At 35.1% G+C, this 24,847-nt stretch overlaps 3 protein-coding genes across 7 annotated transcripts in view; 2 read left to right on the top strand and 1 right to left on the bottom strand.

The window, feature by feature from the left end:
• Mitofilin (inner membrane mitochondrial protein mitofilin) overlaps positions 1 to 12,233 on the bottom strand; it is an 85,490-nt gene extending 73,257 nt beyond the window's left edge. For 2 of the 4 annotated variants that reach the window (XM_076385776.1, XM_076385775.1), the window contains exons 1-9: positions 12,111 to 12,210; positions 11,653 to 11,738; positions 11,124 to 11,192; positions 10,589 to 10,801; positions 10,463 to 10,506; positions 10,166 to 10,273; positions 9,875 to 10,082; positions 9,378 to 9,789; positions 9,032 to 9,166 (exon numbers count right to left, since the gene is read on the bottom strand). In XM_076385776.1, the coding sequence (XP_076241891.1) occupies positions 9,032 to 9,166; positions 9,378 to 9,789; positions 9,875 to 10,082; positions 10,166 to 10,273; positions 10,463 to 10,506; positions 10,589 to 10,801; positions 11,124 to 11,192; positions 11,653 to 11,738; positions 12,111 to 12,164 (1,329 nt within the window). In that variant the 5' untranslated portion in view covers positions 12,165 to 12,210. Of the gene's footprint in view, positions 1 to 9,031; positions 9,167 to 9,377; positions 9,790 to 9,874; positions 10,083 to 10,165; positions 10,274 to 10,462; positions 10,507 to 10,588; positions 10,802 to 11,123; positions 11,193 to 11,652; positions 11,739 to 12,110 lie in introns of all 4 variants that reach the window. The other 2 variants (XM_076385777.1, XM_076385778.1) reach the window with 2 other exon arrangements.
• Positions 12,143 to 13,538, top strand: Mrpl35 (mitochondrial ribosomal protein L35). Its single transcript, XM_076385782.1, has 4 exons — positions 12,143 to 12,283; positions 12,797 to 12,953; positions 13,026 to 13,166; positions 13,224 to 13,538. The coding sequence occupies exons 1-4, from the start codon at positions 12,253 to 12,255 to the stop codon at positions 13,459 to 13,461; spliced, it is 567 nt and encodes a 188-aa protein (XP_076241897.1). The 5' UTR covers positions 12,143 to 12,252; the 3' UTR covers positions 13,462 to 13,538.
• Positions 13,539 to 14,267: 729 nt separating this feature from the next.
• LOC143183942 (oxaloacetate tautomerase FAHD2A, mitochondrial) lies at positions 14,268 to 24,274 on the top strand. Of its 2 annotated transcripts, XM_076385780.1 has the most exons (7): positions 14,268 to 14,516; positions 17,921 to 18,082; positions 19,394 to 19,429; positions 21,477 to 21,693; positions 22,726 to 23,060; positions 23,146 to 23,233; positions 23,606 to 24,274. In XM_076385780.1, the coding sequence occupies exons 1-7, from the start codon at positions 14,386 to 14,388 to the stop codon at positions 23,666 to 23,668; spliced, it is 1,032 nt and encodes a 343-aa protein (XP_076241895.1). In that variant the 5' UTR covers positions 14,268 to 14,385; the 3' UTR covers positions 23,669 to 24,274. The 2 variants fall into 2 exon arrangements, with proteins under 2 accessions (XP_076241895.1, XP_076241896.1); XM_076385781.1 differs by lacking the exon at positions 19,394 to 19,429.
• The last annotated feature ends 573 nt before the right edge of the window (positions 24,275 to 24,847 follow it).

Below are 24,847 nucleotides of genomic sequence, written 5' to 3'. Positions count from 1 at the left end.
ACCCGTCCCCATCACGGCGAACGCTTTCCAGGCCGCTGATGTTCACGTACGTGTCGGCGATCTCTCTTCCTCTCGCGAGGGGCCGAAGCTCAGGGTTGTCCCGAGTCGTTCGAGCGTTAATTATTGACATGGGGCTTCTGCACACAGAAGCTATGTGCCCGGTGGCCCTGACGGCCTCCCGAAGCGACTCCAGGAACAAGGATCCCGTGAGCGTGGCTCGCACAAAGTACGTCAGACAGAAGACGAGAATATCGAGGAGAGACGAAGAGACGAGACGAGAGTGTCGATGAGAGACGAAGAGACAAGGCGAGGATATCGAGGAGATACGAGAGAAGGCGAGAGTATCGAGGAGAGACATAGAGAGAAAACGACGAGGACAGAAACGACGACGAAGGAAGGAGAGGCTCTAGGGCACACTTTGGGGGTTTGGGTCACTTGCCAACGAGGGCGACTAGTGGGATGCCTTAAGCGCGGATAATTAATCAAAGTCCCGTTAAGCTAATGCCCCGTGGACGACCCACTTTCGCCCAGACTTTTCTCTTTAACCTTGTCTCGTCTGGACAATTCGATTCCACAAGGGGTCAGGTTATGTGAAAAGGTTCCCTCTTTGTTAAAGTACGGACCTCAAGTTTGCGGTGAACGCGGTGGCTTGGAGGATTTTGTACAGTTTTCGGGGTTTAATGAAAGAATCTGAGTATGCTGAGGTCGAAAAGCATTGTGGGTCTGGGTTAATATAGAGTTGGAAATGTGCTTGGTGGTGAGAAGTGGAAGAAATTCTTTTCAGTTTTGATATTAAATTGAAACGCTCCTGAGGAAAGTAGGATAAAAATGCCACAATTGAAGAAAGATTTTTTTGTTAGAATTTCGTTCTTTTAACCGCATATAACATTTTTTAAATAGAAAACAAAATTTTTCAATTTCAACACTTACGTTACTTTCCATTAGAACACAAGGTACTGTTACTATTCACTGCAGTATGTAATATTAGAGGAGGCTTTAGCTGACAAGGGATTGTGTATTTTGAACGGTAGAAGCAAGTTACTTCGTAACTACTTTGATAATAACATTATACTATACAGATTGTTCCAGTTTCAACAAGCAAGTTTTACCCATGTATATTCTATGAGTGGAAATAAAGAAAACATATTTTGTAAAAATAGGTCACTTGCCAATTACATTTTCTAAAGAATGAACTACCATCTTTTAAAAAGCTCACTACGGAATGCATGCTTGTCAGTGATTAAATAATCATTCTCCTGATGTGAGTATGAATAGATCAAAGAAAATGAAAACTGGCCTTCAGTTAAATTGAATAGTCATTTATTGGATAATAAATTTCATTTTCAACAACTGTCAATCTTGTTTTATCAAAAATAGTAAACATTTTGAGATGGAGCATGCATTGTTTCTGAGAGTGTTATTCTGCTGTAGACAACCTCAGTTAGTAGGCAAATTTCTGTTCTAAAACTATTCTGTTTATATTTTGTACTCTTTTCAGAATCTTTTAATAAACCTTTAAACGACCTTAAATAATATTTCTATGTTTATACATGCTATACGTTCATACAAGGTGTACGAACACACGTGTCAAAAATTTTAAGGGATAATTCTGCATGCTGAAATGAAACATAAATGATGATAAATGAAATCACGTTTGGTATTTCGTATCTGAGTTATTAATTGTTGAGGAAACTCCTAAAATACACATAATATAAATGTATCTGACTTGAGACTTATTCTACTGGCAACGTGCGCTAGATCAAATACAGCGAAGCCAGTAGAATAAGTTTCAAGTCAGACACATTTCTCGTGTATTTCAAGCGCTTCCTCAATAACTAATAACTTGGAAACGAAGTCCCAAACGCAATTTCGTCTGTCTTCATTTTCGTTTTATTTCAGCACGTAGAATCACCCTTTAAAATTTGGCACCTCTTGTCGAACACTCACTAGAATAATTTTTTCTGATTTGTATCCATAGAATATGATGACAAAATATGACTATATTGTGATAGGATTACGATTCTATTATAAAATGTCATTTATAGTAATACCTATACAACAAATTTACATTTTACGGTTTATTAATTTTCATAGCAAACGTGAAAAGTTAAGTTATTCAAAACGAAATATTAGAATTTCAGATTTTTATCTGTAACTGTCTAATAAAGTATTAAACAACCCATATTTATATAACATTTTCTTCTTGTCTGCATCCGTACAATTCACTTACAAAGTTTTGTACCTTAAATCTGGAACACCCTGGAGATACTATTATTCTATCATACCAACTAAAGTTTAAAATTCAAAATATATTTAGCTCTCATCAAGTTTCCTCAATTTCAACACAAAATACAAAGTATCTCCAGAATTTGAATAACTGAACACGGTAAACCTACTTAAACAAATTAATGAGTCAGTGTATACAGGTATATGCGCCAGGATCGCTTCCTCAGCAGCAATTCGAAGAACAAGACAGTAAGAAAACCGAACCACTTCCTGCACCCGGAATGCAATCGAGCACCTTTTGAATCGACCCCAGTTTTCCCGAGTATGCCATCAAGGGCTGCCCTCGGTGAGCTCGAAAATTCGCTCGATACACATTTACGAAGATCGAATCAGCGGCGAGGAGGATGAACGGGGCACCTAGCAAACACAGTATCGGCCAGAGGCGAAACGAAAACAAAACGCCGCGGCGGGGCGAAAGGAAGAGTGGGAAAAACGAGAAATATGATTTCTGACACCGCGGCGGCGTTTCCCACGCCGCGGAAATTAAATTAATCGGATGGCTGGCCGTGTACAAAAGCAAAGGAAAAAAAAGAACGCATCGGCGGTTTTCATCCCCCCGTATCAGCGAACGATCCGGCATCGAACGACGCTAATCCAGTGCATCGTTCTCCGATCTGTTTTTTCGAAAAATCAAAAACCAGCACCGTGCCCGCTGTCCCCGGCCAGCCAGCGTGATAACTCGACCGAGGATCGGCTAAATCCGCAGGAAATAGAGCGCCCTGATCGATTTAAGCTTACCCAATCGGGCAGGAAGAACCTGGGATTGACTGAACGCTCGATCATGAAAACGAAGAGTAAAATATTGGATCTGGTAATAAGTCGGTTCGCAATTCGATGGGATATTATTTTTGGAAGCGGTGTGCCCTGACTCTGGGAAGACTAAAGAAGTTGAACGCTAGTAAGTCATACAGAAATTGATGTAGCAAACCCATTAATCAACCGAACAATACACTCAAAACTGAAATATTCTCTTACTGGCTATTTTTTTATTTTTCATGTATTTTGATAGTTAATACAGTAAAAAATTTCCTTGAATAGGAGAGACGATGGGTAATTAATTCGGATAATTAAGATTTTACTGTATTATGTAATTTTTTTTAATGTTTTAGAAATGTAAGAGAAGTATGAATGAAATGCAATATTTAAGATTTTTAAAAAGAACGCGTAGAAAGTAAATTAAATGAATATATTAAAAGCGTGACATACAGCGATACAGTCAATCATAGAAATCTGTGTAGATCATTGCAGTATATGTACGTATAAAATATCAAAACGTCAATATTTGAAATGTACACTATATGTATACTAAATTACTATACTATAAAATTTGAAAATATATTTTTTTCAAATGTACATATCTCATATTTTGAACGCTATCAGCGATACACGAAATATGGTATGAAATAAAACAGAAAATATTTGAAATCTTTTTTGTAGAAAATAATCTACTATCGACTACCCAATTACCATGAAATACACTCATGTATAACTTTTGATAATATGTTCAAAATTAAGATAAATATACGAGTATTATAGATATGTATTTTATTATCCCTTATGTAGGTGTTATAATTTCTGAAATCTATTTCAAATATAAAAAAATGAATACAACCAAATCTTATCACTAACGTAAACATAATGCAATCAATCATTAATAAGCTGATCACTACCTTTCTCTATCTTTCACCTATTACTTAAACTGAAAGTGAAAGAATCTAAATATCTTTCATAAATGACAACTGAAATCGTTGAAATCTCTTTTTAATAGTTTTACTGTCACACTACATTCATTAATGTCTATCACATGTATAATTAATTTTAAATAACACTGACTTCACTTTACCTTCATAATAATTTATTCGTGTTCCCCTTCTTCTAATGCACAACTATCTCTATTCATAATCAAATAAATAAATTGTATTTATACTCATACAAACATTGTCCACATATGGGTGAGATGGAAATTATTAAACGTAATTCCAATTTTTTCACCAAAGTCTAAAACTAGAAAATAGTACTCATAGAATAACTTGATTACACGAACTTCGATAATAACATATTAATTACTTACTATAGTACCCAATATCTTTAGCCTCTCAAGAGCGAATTCGCCTACCCAATTTTTCTCGAAGCGGATATCTAACATGAGGAAAACAGTTCCTCCTCAGAAGTGGATTTAATTCAAGGGAATTGGCGTAGATTTTGATTAAGCGTTTATCGTGTGCGCGACGTCGATCCACTTTGTCCTCACATCTCCCGCGGAAAAACTTTCGAGCTCTGGCCAGAAACTTAGTCGAACTCGCGTCTAAGGCGATAATCGGACCTTTCGAATGTCTCTGCTCGAGAAACCCCACTCCTTAGAAAGAGGGCTGAAAGGGTCGAGTTTAATAACATCGTGCTGATGGCCGGACGATCGATAAGTCCATTTCCGATCGACGACTGAAAAGACATCCGGTCGTAATAGTTTCAGTCGAGGCGGGTTTGCCTGGTGTCGATAGCCGCGATTGGATTCTGAATTCTCGATACTAGTCGATATTTTAATATTCAACGCCGATGGTTCTCAACCCAGGACGAAGTCCTTTTTAATTCACCGAGGAAAGATGAACGAATGCAAAATACGATCTCTATCTCTTTCTCTTTCTCTTGCCTCTTTTTAACGCTGAAACAAGACTGAGCGTCTAGATACTCGAAGGTCAGGAGAAAATAGTTTGCGGGAAATGTTAATTTTATTCAGCATATGTATGACATTCGTATTTCCTGCAAAGAATTTTAAATAGTACCCTGGTGTACGCGATCTTGAGTAGGACACAGAGTTTTATGGATACGCAATGCTGATGCGATAAAATTTTAATATTTCTTTTGAGTGATTGACAACTGTGTTTTAAAATAGTTTTAGAGTAGAAAATATAGTTGAATTCATTAACGAAATGTGTATAATGAGAAAGAAGTTTTTTATCGAAGTAACAAAAATCTTAACAATAAATCACAGTGTATTTTTATTAAGATTTTCGTTCATGAAAAAATTTCTAGTTAATAATACTGGTAATTTTAAATGATATCTAGAACAAGAAAAAAGACAAATTATGTAGAAGACACAGTACGTAGAATGCACAAGTAGTAATAGTCAGCTATAGTCAGACGTATTATTAAACTTACTATAATAAGAAAATACTTAATACGTAAGTTCTCTAAACATTCAGAACTTTTAGAAGATTTATTCACATTATTGTAAACTTCAGGAATTTATAAATACGTAGTTTAATCACTTCAAATAACTTTTTCACTACTTCAATCAATCCCATACCTTCTCAAAAATTTGAATACTTTCTTATATGTACTTTTCATTTCACTTAATGATCATCGACAACGTAAAATTAGTTCTTCAAATGCAAAAACAAAGAAAGAATGACATCTTTTAAATAAGGATCGAAATTAAAAAGGAAAAACCTTTACAAAGGACACAGCTTATCCTTCTAAAACATTCAACATTTGTATCATTCACAGTTGGGTGACAACTTATATTCATAATTATCGATATTAGATACTCTGATACCCCTTACAATTATTAACAAAATTACCAAAAATTGATTCAGTCCATTAGTAGAAACAAATATTTTAATACATTGAGAATAGTGTTATTTAATATAAAAATTCCACCAAATTCAAAAACTTCTAATCTACTTCTTCCAAAGAACTCCCTTTCATCCTCCTCATGATCTCAAACAAAGGAAATCATCATAAAAAGGAATTTAAATTATAAAAGAATCAATCATCCGCTCATTCGTCGTTCCGAAACCTCCACGTCTTTTACTCATTTTCGATAGCATCGACCACTCAATCTCAGATTTGTCTCAAATCAACGTCCACTGGCATCGAATATCACTATCCCGAGAACCGTGGATTCCCTTCGACGTATCGGCAAATAAGAAAAATTATAAGAAAGAAAAGAATTCGAGGCTATTAGCGAGCACCGTCAAATCACAATCTCCATAACCACTAACGACAGTTAGCTTCCGAGACATGCAACATTCATCTCAATAGACGCTAAACGTCAGGATGAACAAAGCGAAGGACCATAATTACTAGAATTACGCGAATCCTTTCCCTACTCCCTCTGAAGGAGCTTATTTTATCGAAATCCTATTGATTCTTCTCGACTGCCTAAAACCGCGACAATTAAAATCTGGCAAACATCTAGTGGATGGTGAAACGAGTCGAGCAAATGGGCGAGAGGCAACGTCGAAATTAAAATCGCGTTAGGGAAGGTGAAATTTTTATCGACGTCCCTGGAGACATTCCAGTCGCTCTCTTAAATTATTCCACGCTCTCGCAATAAAGTCCAGAGCATCCGTAATGGGGCCAGAAGGCACGGGCCAGCGGGATCGATTTCACGTGGTGCTCGCATAAGGATGAAAGGAAAAGATCGAGAACGTCCGATTACATCTGCCCCTAACGCAGGAATTCCTCGATTTACGATGCACCTCCGTAAAACACGCTAATGCCTCGACATGCTGCTTGGACCACGCGACGCTTCCTTCGGTGATATTTTTCCGACCGAATCGGACGTTGGGTCGTAAAACCAAATACAGGGGCCCCCGTCGCCGGCACAGTTAAGTTAAAGATTTCTTCGAATCCTCTGGGACGCGATACGGAACAGAAAAACAGCTTACCTCTGTGCGCAGTCAGAGGAAAACAGAGCAACGAACGTGTGAAAAGATAATTTTTAACGCTCCTGTCTGGGCACAAACAGATATGAAAGTCTCGTGAAGTTGGAATACTAAAGAGAGTGAATCATTTAACGCCAACTGCTATCTACGTTTTTATGAGTTCCGCGGGTTTACGATCTTCGAAGCGATGGAAATTTAATCGATTCGTTCTCTAGAGAACGAGAAAATTTCATTCCAGGGGGATGTCAAATACGCGACCTGAGGCACGTATTTCTTCCAATTATCGTTCTGAATTTTTTCGTTTAATCGGTGTGTCACAGAAGCGACGTTCGATTAAACGTCAGAGGCACGAGATAATAAAAGATTAAATAAACATTAGGACACACTGCGTTCAAGTGAAACGACTATGTTATTTCGTGAGTTTTAATTATGGAACATTCGGCTCGACTGTACCTGGATATTTCTTCGTAGGACAGACTGATTATTTCCTTGGGTTAATTTAAATTCATTATCATGATATCTGATGAGGTTTTATAAGAATACTTGCTGTGCTGCGAATCTTGAAATTAGCGAAAAATATTCGACTGTGTTTCAAACATTTCTTATCTTTTACTGATTCTTTTAAAAAGCTCTAGAATCTATGGTTCTTGCCACTTGTGCATATAAAAATCCTTATTTAATTACTCGTATAATTATGTTTACCTAAACTTTAAATTAAAAAAAAAATCTTAATAACATATAAGTGAAATAAATCAATATTTCCTTATTTTGTAAGACTCAAAGGGTAATTTTCTGAGAACCATAACAGTAAAATACAGGGTATCCAAGTTGAAACAAGCCACCTAAACACCTTCTCTGTTTTTAATAACACGAAATTTTAAAAAATGTTTAAAAATGATCTTACACTAAAGATTGTTCTTCCATGATATTTTTCCATCAAAACCATTCGCATTATAATGACGATTTTGGACAATTTTCATGTCATTAAAAACAGAGGAAATATTTAGGAGACCTGCTTCAGCGTGGACCCCTGTGTAGTAAGTACATAGCGACTCTAGTAGTCTTAGTTAAATGCCGAGTGATTGGAAAAGACCACGAAATAAATTATCAGACCACCATAGCAGTAAAATATAGTAAATATCTAGTGATCCTTAATAAAATAACTGATACAATCATCTCCAATATTTGAGATCAGGCCAATCCCAAAAGTGGAAGCAACGTAAGTTGATTTTCCCACGTACAGAAACTATTTTCGAGCCCCTTTTTGGTAGGGATCGTCAGACAACTATGACGACAGGGAGTCACAACGACTCCCCATTCGGGTACAGGATAGAATATACCGCGAGTCTAGTCTAAAGAGATAATATTGCCTCTCGCTAGCGAAATATTGGCGCGGTTCCAAATGGAAATAGATAAAAAGCCCGAAGGGTGGCAGAATCGTGCCTCCGCCCCGTTCGCGTCCCTCTCTCAGTGCCAAACCGATAGATATACGCAGGTACATACACGATTGCAGGATACGGAATACGTCACATCCCGTGTGTAGACATACATAGTGCCTATGTGACAACATACGCCAGGCTTTTCCAATGCCAAACTCTTTCCGCTCCACAGAGAACGGCTTCTAACGCTCCTCAATGCAATATCCGCCTCGCTGACAACGTTTATTGAATCTATTTTGAAAGTCAGTCATCAATTACCCGATATTAGTCTGAACTTTGTCCAAGATAAAACATTCACTTCGTTATTTTTGTGGTTCTCAGATACTCCTGGATTTAGACGCGTTATTTTAAAACGAGAAGCGGCACGGAAACATAAATTTTAAAGTTCCGCGGTAGCACGTATGAGTTATCGCTGCAGCGCTTTGAATCTTTCTTGGTTTCACGTGATAGTTTCCCTTTATTTCATTTAGATAATCGTGTGTATAAATTGTGTATATAAATGTATATATACACGAGGCCGTAAACGAATTAACGCGACCACAATACCACGCTATGGATACCATGTACTTCCATTCGTAGCGTAAAAGTTACCATGGTAGTTTATTATACAAGAACACGTTTCAGAATTAATTCTCTTACCTTTTTGTTGAGCTGGTCCTCAAGGATTAATTTCTCTTTCTCCAGTTCCAGGCACACTAATGCATCTAGCTTCTCTTGAGTTGCAGCGTCACCGGACGCCTTTAATGCTGTTTTTATTTTGGTCTCGTTGACTGTCTGCACAACATTTCAAGAAATACACAAAATGAATACTTGCAAAGTTGTAATTCTATTTGTAGTATTATATTCAATCCGAACTTATACAATTATTTCCTTACATTTAATAGTTTTAGCGTTTACAAAACAACTTAGTAAACGATCTAAGCATTTTGCAAAATTATTGTTCGATATGAATCTTAATACTGTGATTTTTTTTAGTAGTACTCACCCTTAACTTTTCCAATTCCTTTTGAAGAGTATTTACTTTATTGTACATATGTAGAACAAACAGGTCCAAGGAATCTTCGTCAATGGCTAATTTTTTCTCATGAATGTTAATATTCGGAAAGAGTATTTGTAATTCCTTATTAAGATGTTCGCGAGCCGTTTTAACTTGCTTCCAGTATCGTTCCGAAATATTACCAGTTTGCACTTCTATTTCATACTTCTTTTTGGCCTCATCAACGTCATCCAAAATTTTCTTGATATTTCTCCTGGCAGCTGTCTTCATATGTGATGGTGCATCAAATTTGGGATCGTCAATTAATGAAAACATTCTCTTCAGCGACTCCAGTGCTTCACTAGCGTGACCTTCTGCCTCTTTAACCGCTTGCTTCCTCTTTTCCGTCGTGTCTTTCAATCTGCAATAACAAAGCATCTTATTCATAGCACTAAGATTGTAAGTAAAGAGAAGAAAATACATAAAATACTATACAAAAAAAATACCTGTTCCACACTGAACTGCTACTCGAATCAGCACTCTCCAGAACTTGAATTACATCTTGGTTGTAATCTTTAATAGCACACGCTGCCATTTGATAAGCCGCAATAGCTTTGGATGCTGTATTACCGCAAGATGTTTCTAACTCGACCAAACTTTCTGGCATTAATTCTTGAGGTACATCCTTATTAGGTGGTACAGGTTTTTCAGCCACTACAAAAGTACCACACGTTTTGGTTTATTTTTCTATATGAATTTATTATATAATATCGTATACTACATAAAAAAAAACCTACCGACTTCAATTTCTTCTCCTTTCTCTTTACTTAATCTTATTTCAGTGTAAGGTTCGTTAAGAGACTGTTCCTTCTTTTCAACCAGTGGTACAAAAGCTGGTTTCGGCGCTACAGTACACACGTTATCGTAAAATGTTAGTAAGCAAAATAATTACTACCTTCAACAAAGCGTTTTGTTTATATTATAAGTAACTAAAAGAAAAAAAGGAGGAGCAGAAGGATTCAGGTATTAGAATTGGGGCTCACGTATATAATCTTCAAGGGACATGCAATCTAATCTTTTTTGAAAAGTCCCACCTGATTTTTCTTTTGACTCTTCTCCAAACATGGCATTTAATATCCTGAAACAAAAAAGTTATTTATTCTTAATATAAAATAAATAATAGAACATCATCTTATAGTGAATATATAGTTAATACTCACGTTTGTTTGAGTGTTTCGAAGAATGCACGGATGAAATCGAAATAAGATGATTCCTCCTGAAAGATGATCTGAATCGTTTTGTCCGTGCCAGGTACCCATCCTTCAAGAGTTGCACGGAATTCTGGGTTGTGTTTAGCATAAAACAATACTCCTGTAGCACCTATTGCCACTGCAGTTAGAGTTAACAATGGTCCAGAGCCTCGTTTTTTCTCACTGTTATAGAAAATGTCATGTAAGATATTTCATTCCTTTGATGTACATTTAAATGACATATTTAACCATGCAATATAATGTATGATGAAAAAATATGTACGAAATATTTTTTTCTATATAAACTGTGCATTATGGGATAGATAAACTATAATTTTATTGATTTAGTTAGTAATATGTGTATGTGTATAGTTCTTTGTTTCAACCTATAATAAATAAAGGTAATGCTCAAAGGAGACTGAATTCATACACTAAAATAGATAGTGCATGTAATTTTGTTATGTAACACAACAAGAACATGCATCCAAGTTTAAATTCTGAATACCTTTTCGATGAATCTGTTGAATACCTATGTCCAGATATTCTGGACGTAAGTTTGACATCCTTAAAAACCCTAAAACAGATAACTATGCTTGTATCAAATATTTTTACTCTCCCAAATTAGTGACATTCAAAACATTCTCTCTGATATTACGCAACAAAATATATGTATATCTTTATTTTTAATTTTGTAATAACTAAATATATATTATTACGCATCAACATTTTATTCAACAACTATACAATAATATTCTGTGTAAAAAACATTGAAAGGTAAACCAAAAACTTCACAGGCTCAAATAAAAAATTGCAATCCAGACAAGTAAAATATTCCTTTCAAACATAACCTAACCTATACCTAACCCAAAAATATATTCATAAATTCACAAAATATATAACTATTCATTAAAACAATCCTCGTAAGAGTCAAGAATATACAACGACACAACGCTTCCTCGTTTTAAAAGCGATGACAGCTCTCATAATCATGAAAATACACTATCAAACACAAACAAAGTAATTCATCGACTCACCTCCATTCCGGCTCGCATTTAACTCGTGCACGTGTCTCGTAACACCTAGTTGTCAAATAGAGTCTGGAGGATCCGTGTTTTTTGATCTGAAAGGACAACAATGCCAGTGAAAGCCGTCTGGAATTATGTAAGCTCCTATATTTAAGCCATCTTGTCACACGAGGCGGGCAACCTTGCTTTTGTCCGCGGAAATATTCACTGACAACTCGCGAAAATGTCGTAATCGTGACACGGCCACGATATTTCACATGAATTAGAAGTCGTCGTTCGCTAGGACAGCAACAAACGACAGTAAAATATGAAATATTATTGAGTGAGACGTCGCAACACTAATCTGTCTAATAGGCACACAACGAACGACGCTTTCTTCCTCGTGTTTCCATCGCATCTTCGGTAGAAATTCACGCGTTGTCAAGAAGCTTGGTTCACAAGGATACAACGAGGCCCCTTGTACTTACTTTACGTACCCTATTTAGACCGTTGCACGGAAATTTTAATCCAATTCGGAACATCTTTCGGGTGGCCGGTCAGGCAGCCAAAGGAAAAAGGGAACGACGGCACAAAACAGCTGGTCACCGACGGAACTACGCGAAAAGAAGAATGTTGCGTATTGTTACCAGCGCAGTTCGAGGTACGTAGCTTGAGTTTCGTCAAGGTTCTACCACCGTTAACTTTCACTAACTAAATGATAGTTCGTTGGCTTCATTTTAAACCATTGTTCGTTCGAATTCAATGAATCGTTGCGCGATAATCGTTCCAAGTTCGTGTCATAGGTTATGTTCGATCATAGAGCAGAGCCATTTCGGATCGCTAACAGAAGGAATGCCGCGGAATTGTAACCAGAAGCGCGTTTATTCAATAGTCGAATTAAATAGCACAGTATTTTCTGATTCTAAGTTCACAATTTAGTGACAAATTTTTAGTGAGGAATACCAGTTTGCAGGGAAAATTTGTGCATTGGTAGTCCAGTTTAATCTTATCAAAAATATTAATAATAATATCTAACAAATAGAATTTGTATATTTTAAATAATTTTGAAATACACTAAACATAACAGTGAGTTTAAAATGAGAAAATAAATTATGTATAATTAGATTCTTTGTTTCTAGTTTATTATATAATCGTTTTCTGTTTTGTCTTATAGGAATTGCTGCAAAGACCAATGCTATTGGCCTGATAAATGTGACATCTAAACAATATCTGCTTGTTCAATCTGCACAACAGAAATATTTTGGTGCTCTTTCTTCTGTTGTTAATAGGTGGAACAATATCAATAATAATGAAACAAAACCCATATTTAGGTAAAAGTATAATTTTAATTTATACAGACTAATGTAATATGAATTATCAAACTAACATAGTTACAATTATAGTACACCTCATGTAGAAAATGTTGTACCACCACCAGTATTACCTATTACAACACCAACAAGGACAGTTATAAAGTTTTCTCTGAGAAAAGGCAAAAGAAAAACTGTGAAAACTGTTCTTAAACGGTTTTACAGATTAAATTGGTAAGAACATTGAATCTTATTATAATATTTGTTATTTAACACCTTATTCAATTACAGGGGTATATGGATTAGAACACGTGCTGGACGAGATAGAAAAATGTGGAGAAAAAGTGCAGCAAGAAAACGTAGACTGAGGCAGCACGTTTTTGTTAACGCAACACAATCTACTCTATTGGATAAAATGGTAACAAAATATTGGAAAAGACCACATTATTATGTGAATGATCCCTACAACCCATATCATAAACGTGAAGAGTTCCTCTATACAAGAAAGGCGCCACTACCTCTTAAATAATTTAGTACAGTATATAACTTTTGTAAAATAAATATATTAAGTATCTATATTAAAATTATACACCAAATTGAAACACACTTATATTTTCTCTTTTTTCATATTATTCGTTGTTTGTATCTATAATATATAGTAATTAACAATATTTTGTGTGCCTGAAAATCAATTACGTAATATAGAATGTTCAAATGATGATTGTCACACAGTCATCAACTGTTAAATATTAATCGCTGAGCCCACTCTAGTATGAATACTCTGCACATGTGACAATAGTTAAGAGCCAATATTTACCAAATACATTCAGATCATACAATCAATTAAATTATATTTCACATAGCTCGCTGATAACTCTATGCCTTATACAAAGAAAAATCACTCAATAAATAAGCTACAGAACGATATTAAACAAATTTTGAAACATTCTCCTCTACAGAGGTTACTTTTCCTCTAATAAATACATATATTAGTTAAAAAATGAAGCTTCATAACTTAGAGAACCTTTACATCAATAATTTCACGACTGCCGATAACAAATATAGCATGACAATTTCACTTCAGTTTTTCGTTTAAATTCGCACTACTATACGCAGCTAAGTGATATTGATATACAAAACTCGTTACCAGCGAAGTCTTAACAGTCAACGATTAAAGTATCAATTAATTTTCCGGGCACCTTGAAAAATCGCAATCGAATCGATCGCCGGCAACTTTCGAAGTTGAATCACTTTTTACCGGGATCACGTGGCCTCTCCCACCACGGACTTGGAGAACGCTAGAGTGGCGTAACGCGTTCAGTCGTAGTTCGTCCTTCTCGGCGAGTACTTTATCTTTTGTCATTTGCCGACAGCGCTCTTTGTTCCTCCTCGGAGAAGGTGCCGAACGTCGCACGTTTTATCACGCCGGGAACAGTATTTATCACCGCAAAAAATGCCTTATCGCGGCAAACTGCGTTTACTCGGCAGAGTCTGCCTCGCCTTTCGAAACTCGTGTCACGAGAAGAGTAACGCGCATTTCGCCGCTAGCAGGAATTTCTCTATGAGCGGCGCGCTCGACATGAGGTGAGTCAGGAATCTGCCCAGACTTTTCATAAGATATCCATGCGAAAACATTTCCAAAAGGACCCAAAAAAGCTGGCTTTCCCGAACGGTGATCAAATTTCGCGCGGAATTTTTGAGTGGACGTAAAGTCTTCAATCTATATGCGTCCCTTTTCTTCGTTTACTCTTTCCTGCACCCTCGAAGGAATCGATATGCTTGGAAATGGCTCGCGATGTTAACACACGAAATCTTGCGTATACCTTCTTATTCCTGCAAGTCTCAAGCTTGTGCAGAGAAAGTAACTGTAGATCAATTTAATATGAGAGTACTTTGCAGGGGCCAAATGTGAAATTGGAGAAACGATATCGGGGTCGGTTTTTACTATGTACCATCGAGAGTCGTTTGGTAATCCCAATAATAAGGTTTTCGAGATATACCATGTTATATATGAGATTACTTCCAGACGTGATTTCACGTTTAAGATCGTAATGAATATTCACCCTCACGGTGTTGTCCACTGGTATTTCAAGTGGACGAACTAGATGGATTGATTAGTCGAGGGATGCAGAAATTATTCCGCGTGACAATTGACTGTGTAGTTTGGATTAAACACGTAAATAAATTCGATCAAATGTAATTATGTCATCGGCACCGAATCAGTCTGAATTTGTGCACGTAAGGCTACAGTTCATGGTGAACGTAGCCGTGTCTGCGAATGCGAGAATCGAGGGGGCGTTCGTTAACACAAATACGACGTTAATTTGCCGGGAGATTAAAAATGTAATTATAATATCCCGCCTGATATGAGAAAAATAAGAAGGAACCTACGATTATGTTTAAAATAAAAAACAATATATTCGTATTTTGAATATACAGAAAATTGGCAAGGAATGTCTGTTGCTAAAATTTGGGTCTAAGAAAATGCATTTATTTCGATTTTAACTCCAAAAAATACCTACTTTTAGAAAATAAAGGTCTGATACAGTAGAAAGATATACCTACATAATAATACTAAAAATACGAACTTAGAATGAGTGCAATTTATGTTACGTATTATCTTCTACACAAAAGTAATAATGGATTAAGTAGTACTGTTCTCGATTTCATGCTTACCAAATTTAAGACCTTATAGACTTATATCGCGGTTAATTCGAATGTATCACGTAAATAACGATAATAATTAGCGATATTGTATATTAAGTACTGCATGAGCGTCATGAACAGAATATTATTTACTTAAGTAGTATGCAGTGATTTGATTAAATTTCAGAAGTATATGCTGCACACGACTTTGATCTAACTTTAATCAAATTTGTAAGTGTTCTGCAAACAGTCTCAATTATTGAATAAGAGAAAATTAGTCGAACAAACCGGTCTTAAAATCTAGTTAAGTTTTGCAGGTATTACCTATACCTCTTGATTTTCCCTTATCGATTCTAGTGGCATGTTTGCTTACGAGATTTTTGTGTCGTATAGGTATCAATGTGGAATAAGCACGTATGTGAAGTAGCACAGATGGCAGCAAAATCGCTGATAAAGTTGCCCCATATTTGTGAATGACTGCTTTTAAAGGCTTATTGTTCTTTTTAAGAATGATTAATTTAACTAATCTTATCTATTACGTAAACTCAAAAAATTCAAGATTAGTAGATTCATTTGGAATTAAAATATTTTATGAATCTTCAATTTCTCTCAATTTTTGGGCTTTGGATTATGAATTACTCCAACGTATCAGAACAATGAACTTGGTGTTTTCATTCTTTTTATATGTATTGTTCATATGATTTTATCTTTATTAAGTATTGTGCCAGTAAATAAATGTATAAAATGTAAATGCAAGTATATTCATTTGAGTGAGTTTCTTGTAATAGTTTCGTTCATAGTTATTATTTAATTCAGAATTACAATAGAATTGATGGTACAAACAGAAAGGAAATTCTATATGAAAAAATAAATTGCAAATGAAGAATAAAATTTTTTAATATCGTACTTCGTTTTCGAGAAAATTGACTTTGAATTTTAACCGAGTGCAAGTGTACCGAAGTATAGCTTTGGCATGCAAAAGGTAAGCGGGGAAAGGAGAATACTTCGGGCTCACCGTAGAGAATACAGACAGTCAATGGTCAGACCCTGAATGTTCCCCTTACTTCATGTACCCTCCAAGCACCTAAAACTACTTTGATACGCTTGCACGTGATCATAATTCAAACTCAATTTTCTCGAAAACGAAATATGATATCAAAATAATTTATTGTATATTTTCGACTTATTTTTTCATGTAGATATATCACTCTTCGGGTTGCACAACCAGTTCACTAATGTTTTATTTCGTTCGATGTGCATTCAACTAATTTTATCATGGGCACTATATGATTATGAAAGTAATATCATTAAGATTTTTAACAACTCGTCAAATATAATAATTTCATAGACATATAGGAAAATTTATGGGAACTGCATAGACACACCCATCAAACAGTATCGATCGAAGGTATTTTTTTAGAGGATCGATTGTTTCTAATGTACATACGCGAGCAGCATAATAACGAGAACAGAATTTCTTTTTCACGTGCCTGTAATATCAATGAATTCGCCTTTATTTTCATAGAATGTCGTTTAAATGCAACAAGTAGTATGCATCGCGAATAACAGATTCGTAAACGCTCCGTCACTGTCTAAATTACTTTTTAACTTAAATCTAAATTGTTTAAATATCAGAAAGTAACAAAATTTCTTAAGTGAATGCCAAACAAAAAATTACAGAAGTATCAGAACATTTAAAAGATCGTTGCATATTCAAAACTATATGAATATTTTTAATAATTAATAAAAAACTAATAAAATATACAAAAGGGAGAATGTACAAATTAATGCATAATCAAATTTATATTTTTGAAGAAAGCATAAAATGTACAGAAATTCACATTTTTTCCACATAATGAAATTAGACAATGTTTAAAAGTTATTTTGTGTCTTTGATAAAGTATGCTTATAGAAAAAATATTACTGTACTTTTCAAATAAAAACTCATTATTTCTCCCATTTCTTGGAATTATTTTCCCAAAATGTTTTGCTTTAGCCGTCAACTAAGTAAAAGCAAGTCATCAGTGCATAAATTGAACTCTAAAAGGTGTCTTCCCATTAGCTCGTTGCTTATATGAAGACGCTAATTTACAGTAACTAAACATCGTATTTGCATAAAATAAATATTTATTTTTACATATGTGAATAAAATATGCTTTTTAAGCATAAAAAATCCCCTGTATTTTTGTAAATTATTATCAATAGCCTTATCGTCACTTATTTGCCGATAAAAACGCATTATATTTAGGGTCAAGCGAGATTTAAGGTCAAGCTTAAGTCTCAATCATCCACAGTAGATACGTGAAACGAATTAATGCATTATTTTATCCTTTGTTCTTCAGGTTCGTGCAGTTCGTCAGCAAAAATGGTGGGCCCCAACACCTGGGGGTACAGCTGAAACAGGGTGGAGACATAATCGCGGTTTCCGCAGTTGATTCGCGGATTCCTAATACGTTGAAAAAGTTCCTTGAAGGTGGTGACGATCTCCTGAAAAAGGCGAAAAGGTAGGCGCAGCCAGTACGACAAGATAGAACTTTTACATAACGAAACTATCTGGCGCTGACCAGTTGATTAGCGAGCAAACTATGCAAACATGCTCGTGGAGAAAGCACTTCATCACGAAAGATAATATAATCATTGAGGAAATTTAATTAGTCGATGAGTATAAAGTGATTTAGTGAACAAAGATGAGTTTTAACTTTTGGTAATATTAAATTTTTGTTGTTGCATCTATCTATAGTTAAAGCCATATGGCAGAACGATATAAGTCATGTTTCCAAAAAATTTGAGTTTATGCCTTAATTGAACTCTTAAATATAGAATTCTCCTTCTGAGAAAAAGGAAATTAAATTACAGAGTTAAACAATAATATAATAAAATGTAAATCCATGATAAAGAATGAAAATTCAAAACATAGAACGTTAATATTTTGAAAATAGAAACACATGACTTGTGTTACTTTGCCTTACTTTTACAACCACGATTATTTAGAAAAACAATTTTTAGAACCTGTTTTCAGCAAATTATCCTGTATTTAGGCTATTGCTTCTAAAGGTAGTGAAACAATGAAAAGAGTTGTGAAAGCTGCATATTTAACGTAGCTTTTATAGTCTGAACAAAAGCAATTTGCCATTCTGGGTCGCTAATGGTAGACTTATTTCCATCACATTCATTTTTCAGCTACACAATCTGCTACCTTTTTACACAAAATTTATATTAGTCTTCTTATCGATTAAACAGCAAATAAAACTCATATACGGAGTATTCGATAACAGGTGTCAAAAATTTTAAGTGATTTTACATGGAAAAATAAGAGAAAAATCAAGAATATCGAAACTACGTTTCTGGCTTCGTTTCCAAGCTATTAGTAATTGAGAAAACGCCTAAAGTAAACGTGAAGTGTGTCTGACTTGAAGACCCATTCTACTGATATTGCTGCGCTTGATCTGGCTAATGCATACCAACAGTAGGATAAGTATCGAGTTAAACATAGTTTGTCATGCTTAATTTTAATCTTATTTTGGTATGTAAAATCACTCTTTAAAATTTCACTCTCTATAGTATAATTTTAGGTAGTAACCTCAAGCGACCACATAATCATGTTTCGATTTAACTTTTAAAATCTAAAGAATTTAACATGCTTACAAATAGCCTATAATAAAAATCATTCCAAATGCTTTGCTTCTATATTTCGATAAATATACGTAATGCGTATCGATAGTGTATCAGCATAAATTACATCTAACAGAAAGCTTAACATGCTTCCGCGATGACTTCCGCTGCTCGAATTCATTGTGAACCATTTTATTCCCTAGGGAAGATGAATCAGACCTGTGGACCATGATAGAGAGGTTTGTCCCTTTGAATGTTCGGTGTGAAAATGTCCCTTTTGCGCCCCTAATATCTTCCTTTTAAACGGGCTTCTTTTCAATCAGATCTGTGCAACCAGGCTTTCAAGAGCAAAAATACTCTTGGTTGCTCATAGAGTGAAGAGCAAGACTGCTTTTGGTTGCTCACAGAGCGAAGAGTAAGACTGTTTTTTATTGTTCTCAGAGCCAAGAGCAAGAGTGCTCTTAGTTGTTCACAGAACCAAAAGCAAAACTGCTCTTGGTTACTCACAGATCCAAGAGCAAGAGTATTCTTGGTTGCTCACAGATCCAAGAGCAAGAGTATTCTTGGTTGCTCACAGATCCAAGAGCAAGAGTATTCTTGGTTGCTCACAGATCCAAGAATAAGAGTGCTCTTGATCACTGATAGAGCCAAGAGCAAATGACATCACAAGCCATACAATAGAGTGGTAGAACTGTTTCGAGGATTCTATTAAAATTATGCGATTGCTGTTCTTAAAGGTGTGGCTCATTTGCTCTTGCTCGCCGAAAGATGCTCCGAGGAGCAATGACTTATCCATGATTATTCTAAATTATTGAATTGTTTTGCCTCTGTAAGTTCAAGATTTTTTTACTGTTACAATGCAACGTATCCTCGACCCTTTATCGAGTTGGCAAGTTGATTCGAGATCGTACTATCTAAATGACTCTTTCGCATACGTGTACCTCTGTTCTGTTGGCACGATTCATTTCGCGTCGTGGATCTTATCAAAGTTACTGACGTAAAGATAAGCGTTTCGGGCATATGACTCGAAAACTTTTCGACGTCCTCGCTCGATGATTTGCTGCTGTGAGATCGAGTTGCCATTGATCAGCGATCAATCGCGCAACAGAGCCTATCACACGACTAGTGTTATTGTTTATACCATCGTATCCTGCTGTAACCTGAGAAACCAGCATACAAACTGGATGTTTAATGTTTGGAAAGCTTGGTTTTATGATCGCAACAATGATACTGTTATCTTTCTGCAGTTATATTTTAATGTCGTATTTTACACCTGTTCAATACTCATATTACGCTTATAAACTTGATCTAAGGCAATGGTCTGTGATAAAATGTAAATGAGACGTGCTCTTCAGGATACTATAGATTCACGTCTCACTGGCGAGTTTATAGTCTGTAACGTCAACTTGTTCGCTAGTACCCCATTATGGTCTTTCGAAAGATGTGGGTGATAATGTATGACAAGCAAAGCTCGTTTGCTTTAAATAATTTCAAAATACAACGAATACAATTTATAACAACACAGTACTGTAGAGTATTGTACTCACATATGTCGATATGTAAGAAACCAAGATTTGTGTTTCTTAATTTTTGTTTCATTCTATTTTATATTTTTTTTATAATACGTTCCAATCTATTACAAAATTTTCTTATCAATCAAATAGACATGTACTACATACATATAATATCAGACCTTACTGCATTAGACTTTGCATATAGTTCCTAATATTGAGATAGCAGCAATCGTATAAAATAAATAGAATTCATTCGGCATTTCTTTAACATGATAATCATTTTACTCAAATTTTTAGAAAAATTGATTCAAATTCAGAATTAATCTGATCGGAAGAATTATAACTCGATTGTAAATTATAACTGAGATATAGCATTGTTACACTTCAAGCTTTACAAACATACAATCTGTATAGAGTGGTTTCCTTTTAAAAAATATAACACAATTACTAGTTTCAAATTGACAAGCATGTATTGATCACCAGACGGTATTCAATGGCTTACATAATTCCATAATTGTGCAAACGAATGTACGTAGCTCTTGTTACATCATAATTGCTCAGACAGAAACCAATATCATAAAAAAAAAAAGGATTAAAGTAAACTCAGAATTCTCTCAAACTTTGAAATACCCTGCAACTGCTTTCACGCAATTAACGAATAACATTTGCATAATAACTTAACAATGATAACAATATAAATAAGAATTAATTTTTACGAAACAAAGGAATGAGAAATATAATATTTTTCCTGATGAGAGTTACACGATTACAGAATAGTAGCAGAAGGACGAAGCGTGATACCGGAAGCAGAGGTGAACTTCTTGGCGCCGGTGACGCGGATGGACAAGCTGGCATGCATTGGTCTCAATTACAGTGGCCATTGCGAGGAACAAGGTGTATCGCCGCCAGAGACGCCAGTAGTTTTCAGCAAATTCCCTAGCAACATCATCGGTCCACGCGACAATATTATGCTCCCTCCTATCTCGGACGTAAGTTCAAGAACGGGATAATCGCAAGCGATCCGAAACACAACTCCGAAGAATCGTCTGCATTTATCCTCAGTTAGCCGTGACCGCTTATTTTTAGTTCGACTTGATTACGTAAACGAAAGTTAACGGACTTTCGAAAGCTAATCATAGGAACGTACCCCTTGTAAGAGAAAGAGAAGAAAGAATGAGTCAGTTCTGTTTTCTGAATTACATGGTAGCTTCAAAATTTAATGAATTAGCTTGTATTCCATTGACCGAACTAGAATGTCTCTAAAATTATCACAAAATGTCTGAGGGAGCAGTCACGCTCAACCATCACCAACGATCGATAGCCACCAACCAAATTTTAAAAGTAGAAACGACAGGTTCAATATAGTAATTATATCTGAGCAATAATAATGTTACTTGCAAATTATCTACTATGAGTTATTTTTTAGATATAATTACTGTATTGAACCTGTAATTTCTATGTTTGAAATTTGATCAGTGGCTGACGATCGGTGGTGATGGTTGAGCGTGACTGCTTCCTAACATGTTGAGCTTGATGATCGTAATTCGTAATACTATGAAAGCATGTTTGGTATTTATAATACAGTAGGATCTTGATTAATCGAATCGTAGTTACCTAAAATCTGTGATATTCAAGTTTCTAATTCTTTACTGTGTTAATGGTGAGAATAGAGTAAGATTTTGATTAAAACTCAAATCATGGTTTAACAATATTTTGCAGAAAATAAAAAATTGACCATTAAAAAAATGTTTCAGTTTTGAATCTGGTGTTCAGTCGATTAATCGAAGTCCCACTGTGCTATAACAACTGCACCACGAAGTTCAAACTTTTTTCAAATACTGTAGTTGTGATTTATCGCTCTGTGCTTTTCGACGTTCAAAAATTCGTAGTTTATAGTTTTAAAGTGAACGATCTAACATTTAAATAACTCCACTCGTAGAATATTAAAGATCTGAAAACATAGAAATAAGAATTTTATTTAGATGCTCACTAGTACTTCTTTTTTATTTCTTCTTCTATAGAAAGTCGATTGGGAGGCAGAACTTGCGATAGTTATCGGTAAAAAGTGCAAAGCACTGAACAAGGACGAAGGAGAAGATTGTATCTTCGGATATACGATAGCACAGGATATTACGGCGCGCGACTGGCAGAAATCAAAGAGAAATGGTGGTCAGTTCCTCCTAGGGAAAGCAATGGACACCTTCTGTCCGCTTGGACCAGCGGTCGTTGCTAAGGAGGCTATATGCGACATCAACAATTTATCCGTGAGAACGTGGGTAAATGGTAACATTAAACAAGATGGCAACACCAGCGAACTGATCTTTAAACCCCAAGAAATCGTCGCATACATTTCACAGTATGTATAGGTTACTTTACGACATTTAATTCCATGTAGCTTATTTAATAATTTACAAAAATTCAATGATATATCGCATTTTCAGATTTATGACCCTACTACCAGGAGATGTGATTTTAACTGGCACACCTGCTGGCGTAGGATTCACCCGTAAACCACCAGAGTTTTTGCAGGTATTTTAGTTAATTGTTTCATTTTGAAACCTGGCGCAGACGAGCGACCTGATATCGTTGAGATTTCGCATGGACGGCGTAGTTTAATTCTTGACGAATGCATAGTCGTTATGCATTGCTTTATTGAAAATAGTTTTGTGTTCATACTTACCTCAGAGCTAGACCAATCCAAGTCCATTTTCTTACAAATTAAGTTTTTTACAGAACCTTCTTCTTTCTCTTTGTTTTATCAGAATAATGAGAATTTAGTTAAATTACGTTATAAATGAAGGAAATTTAATACATAGTATAACAATGTCGTGTCATTTCTCTGCATCAAGCTCCAGATTTTAAATTTAGAGTTATCTTCACGTATTCTTCGATATTTTTTAGCGCGGCGACGTTTTGGAAACTGAAATTGAAAGCCTAGGACGCTTAAGGAATAAGGTTCTCTGATCTGACAAACAAGAAATGGCTCAGAGAAGACGTACAGTGGCGAATCGCCCTGAAGCGTTTCAGGATTGGAATCGTCGTTCAGAAAATTATGGATAGATTGCAACCTGTTCTGAATGGACTCAGTGTGCTATAAATGGAAGGGGAACGAAACAAAGCATTTGATGGAAAAAACAAATACACATCGATATCTATGAAATTAAAAAGATTAATAATGTCAAAGCTATTGAGACATTCTAGCTGAAGAAATTGGAGCCTATACGACTTTGCAGATTCCGACGAAACTGTTATATTATACATATACACAAACACACACACCTTCGTATGCATCACGAAGTTTGCATACTTTCATAAGATCAAAACGAGACTGGTTCTAAAAATAGTAGATTTACTGTCAATGTCTTTTTTATCACGATTGTTTTTCTACCCACCTCTGTGGACTTGTATTAAAATATTTTTTGATGAATTCTTGTGTATTAATTGCTTTATTTACCAATCTGAGAAATTTAAAGAAATATGGTATAATTATTGCAAAAATGGCGATTGTTATTGGTTTATGTAAAAGCAGGCGATACCTAAAAATAAAATTACAAGAATTAGACCAGCGAACTTCTAACAACGGTGTCTATGAGACCTCTACAAATAGAGTCAGTAACAAAATATAGAAGCTTATAAGAACTTCACAACTCATTCTACAATAATATTGAATAATAAAAATTGTTTGTTTATTGCAAAGATGCACTATAAAACTATGAACGAACAAAATAAATACAGAAACGATGTTTTCTGACAGCACCTTTGTATACATATAAACTTAAATTAGAAGAAAAAAAATCTTTCCTCTAAGCATATAAACTATAACACCTTAACAAAAATATTGAATATGTAAATTATTTATCCATTCGTTTATTCGTTATTTGACTATCTAGAGTTATTATAGGATCTTTACAATTTATTATGCAACGATTTTGAGCACCAAAATTAATTGCTTGTTTACCAAAAGCCTATGTAAACACTTGTTAAACAAATAATGATAAATCTCATTTATTAATCTATATTGGCAATTTTATCACTTAGAATATTCATTAAGACATAATACTGTATTTTGTAATAATTTGAGTAAAAATGCTACATAATTTTAGTACAAAAAAAATCGGCTTTTTTAAATTGGCATTCTGCGTA

Source organism: Calliopsis andreniformis, chromosome 9, assembly GCF_051401765.1.
Source record: "Calliopsis andreniformis isolate RMS-2024a chromosome 9, iyCalAndr_principal, whole genome shotgun sequence".
Taxonomy (NCBI): domain Eukaryota; kingdom Metazoa; phylum Arthropoda; class Insecta; order Hymenoptera; family Andrenidae; genus Calliopsis; species Calliopsis andreniformis.
Note: the sequence above shows the minus strand (reverse complement) of the source record. Positions and strands in the feature narration are given on the sequence as shown.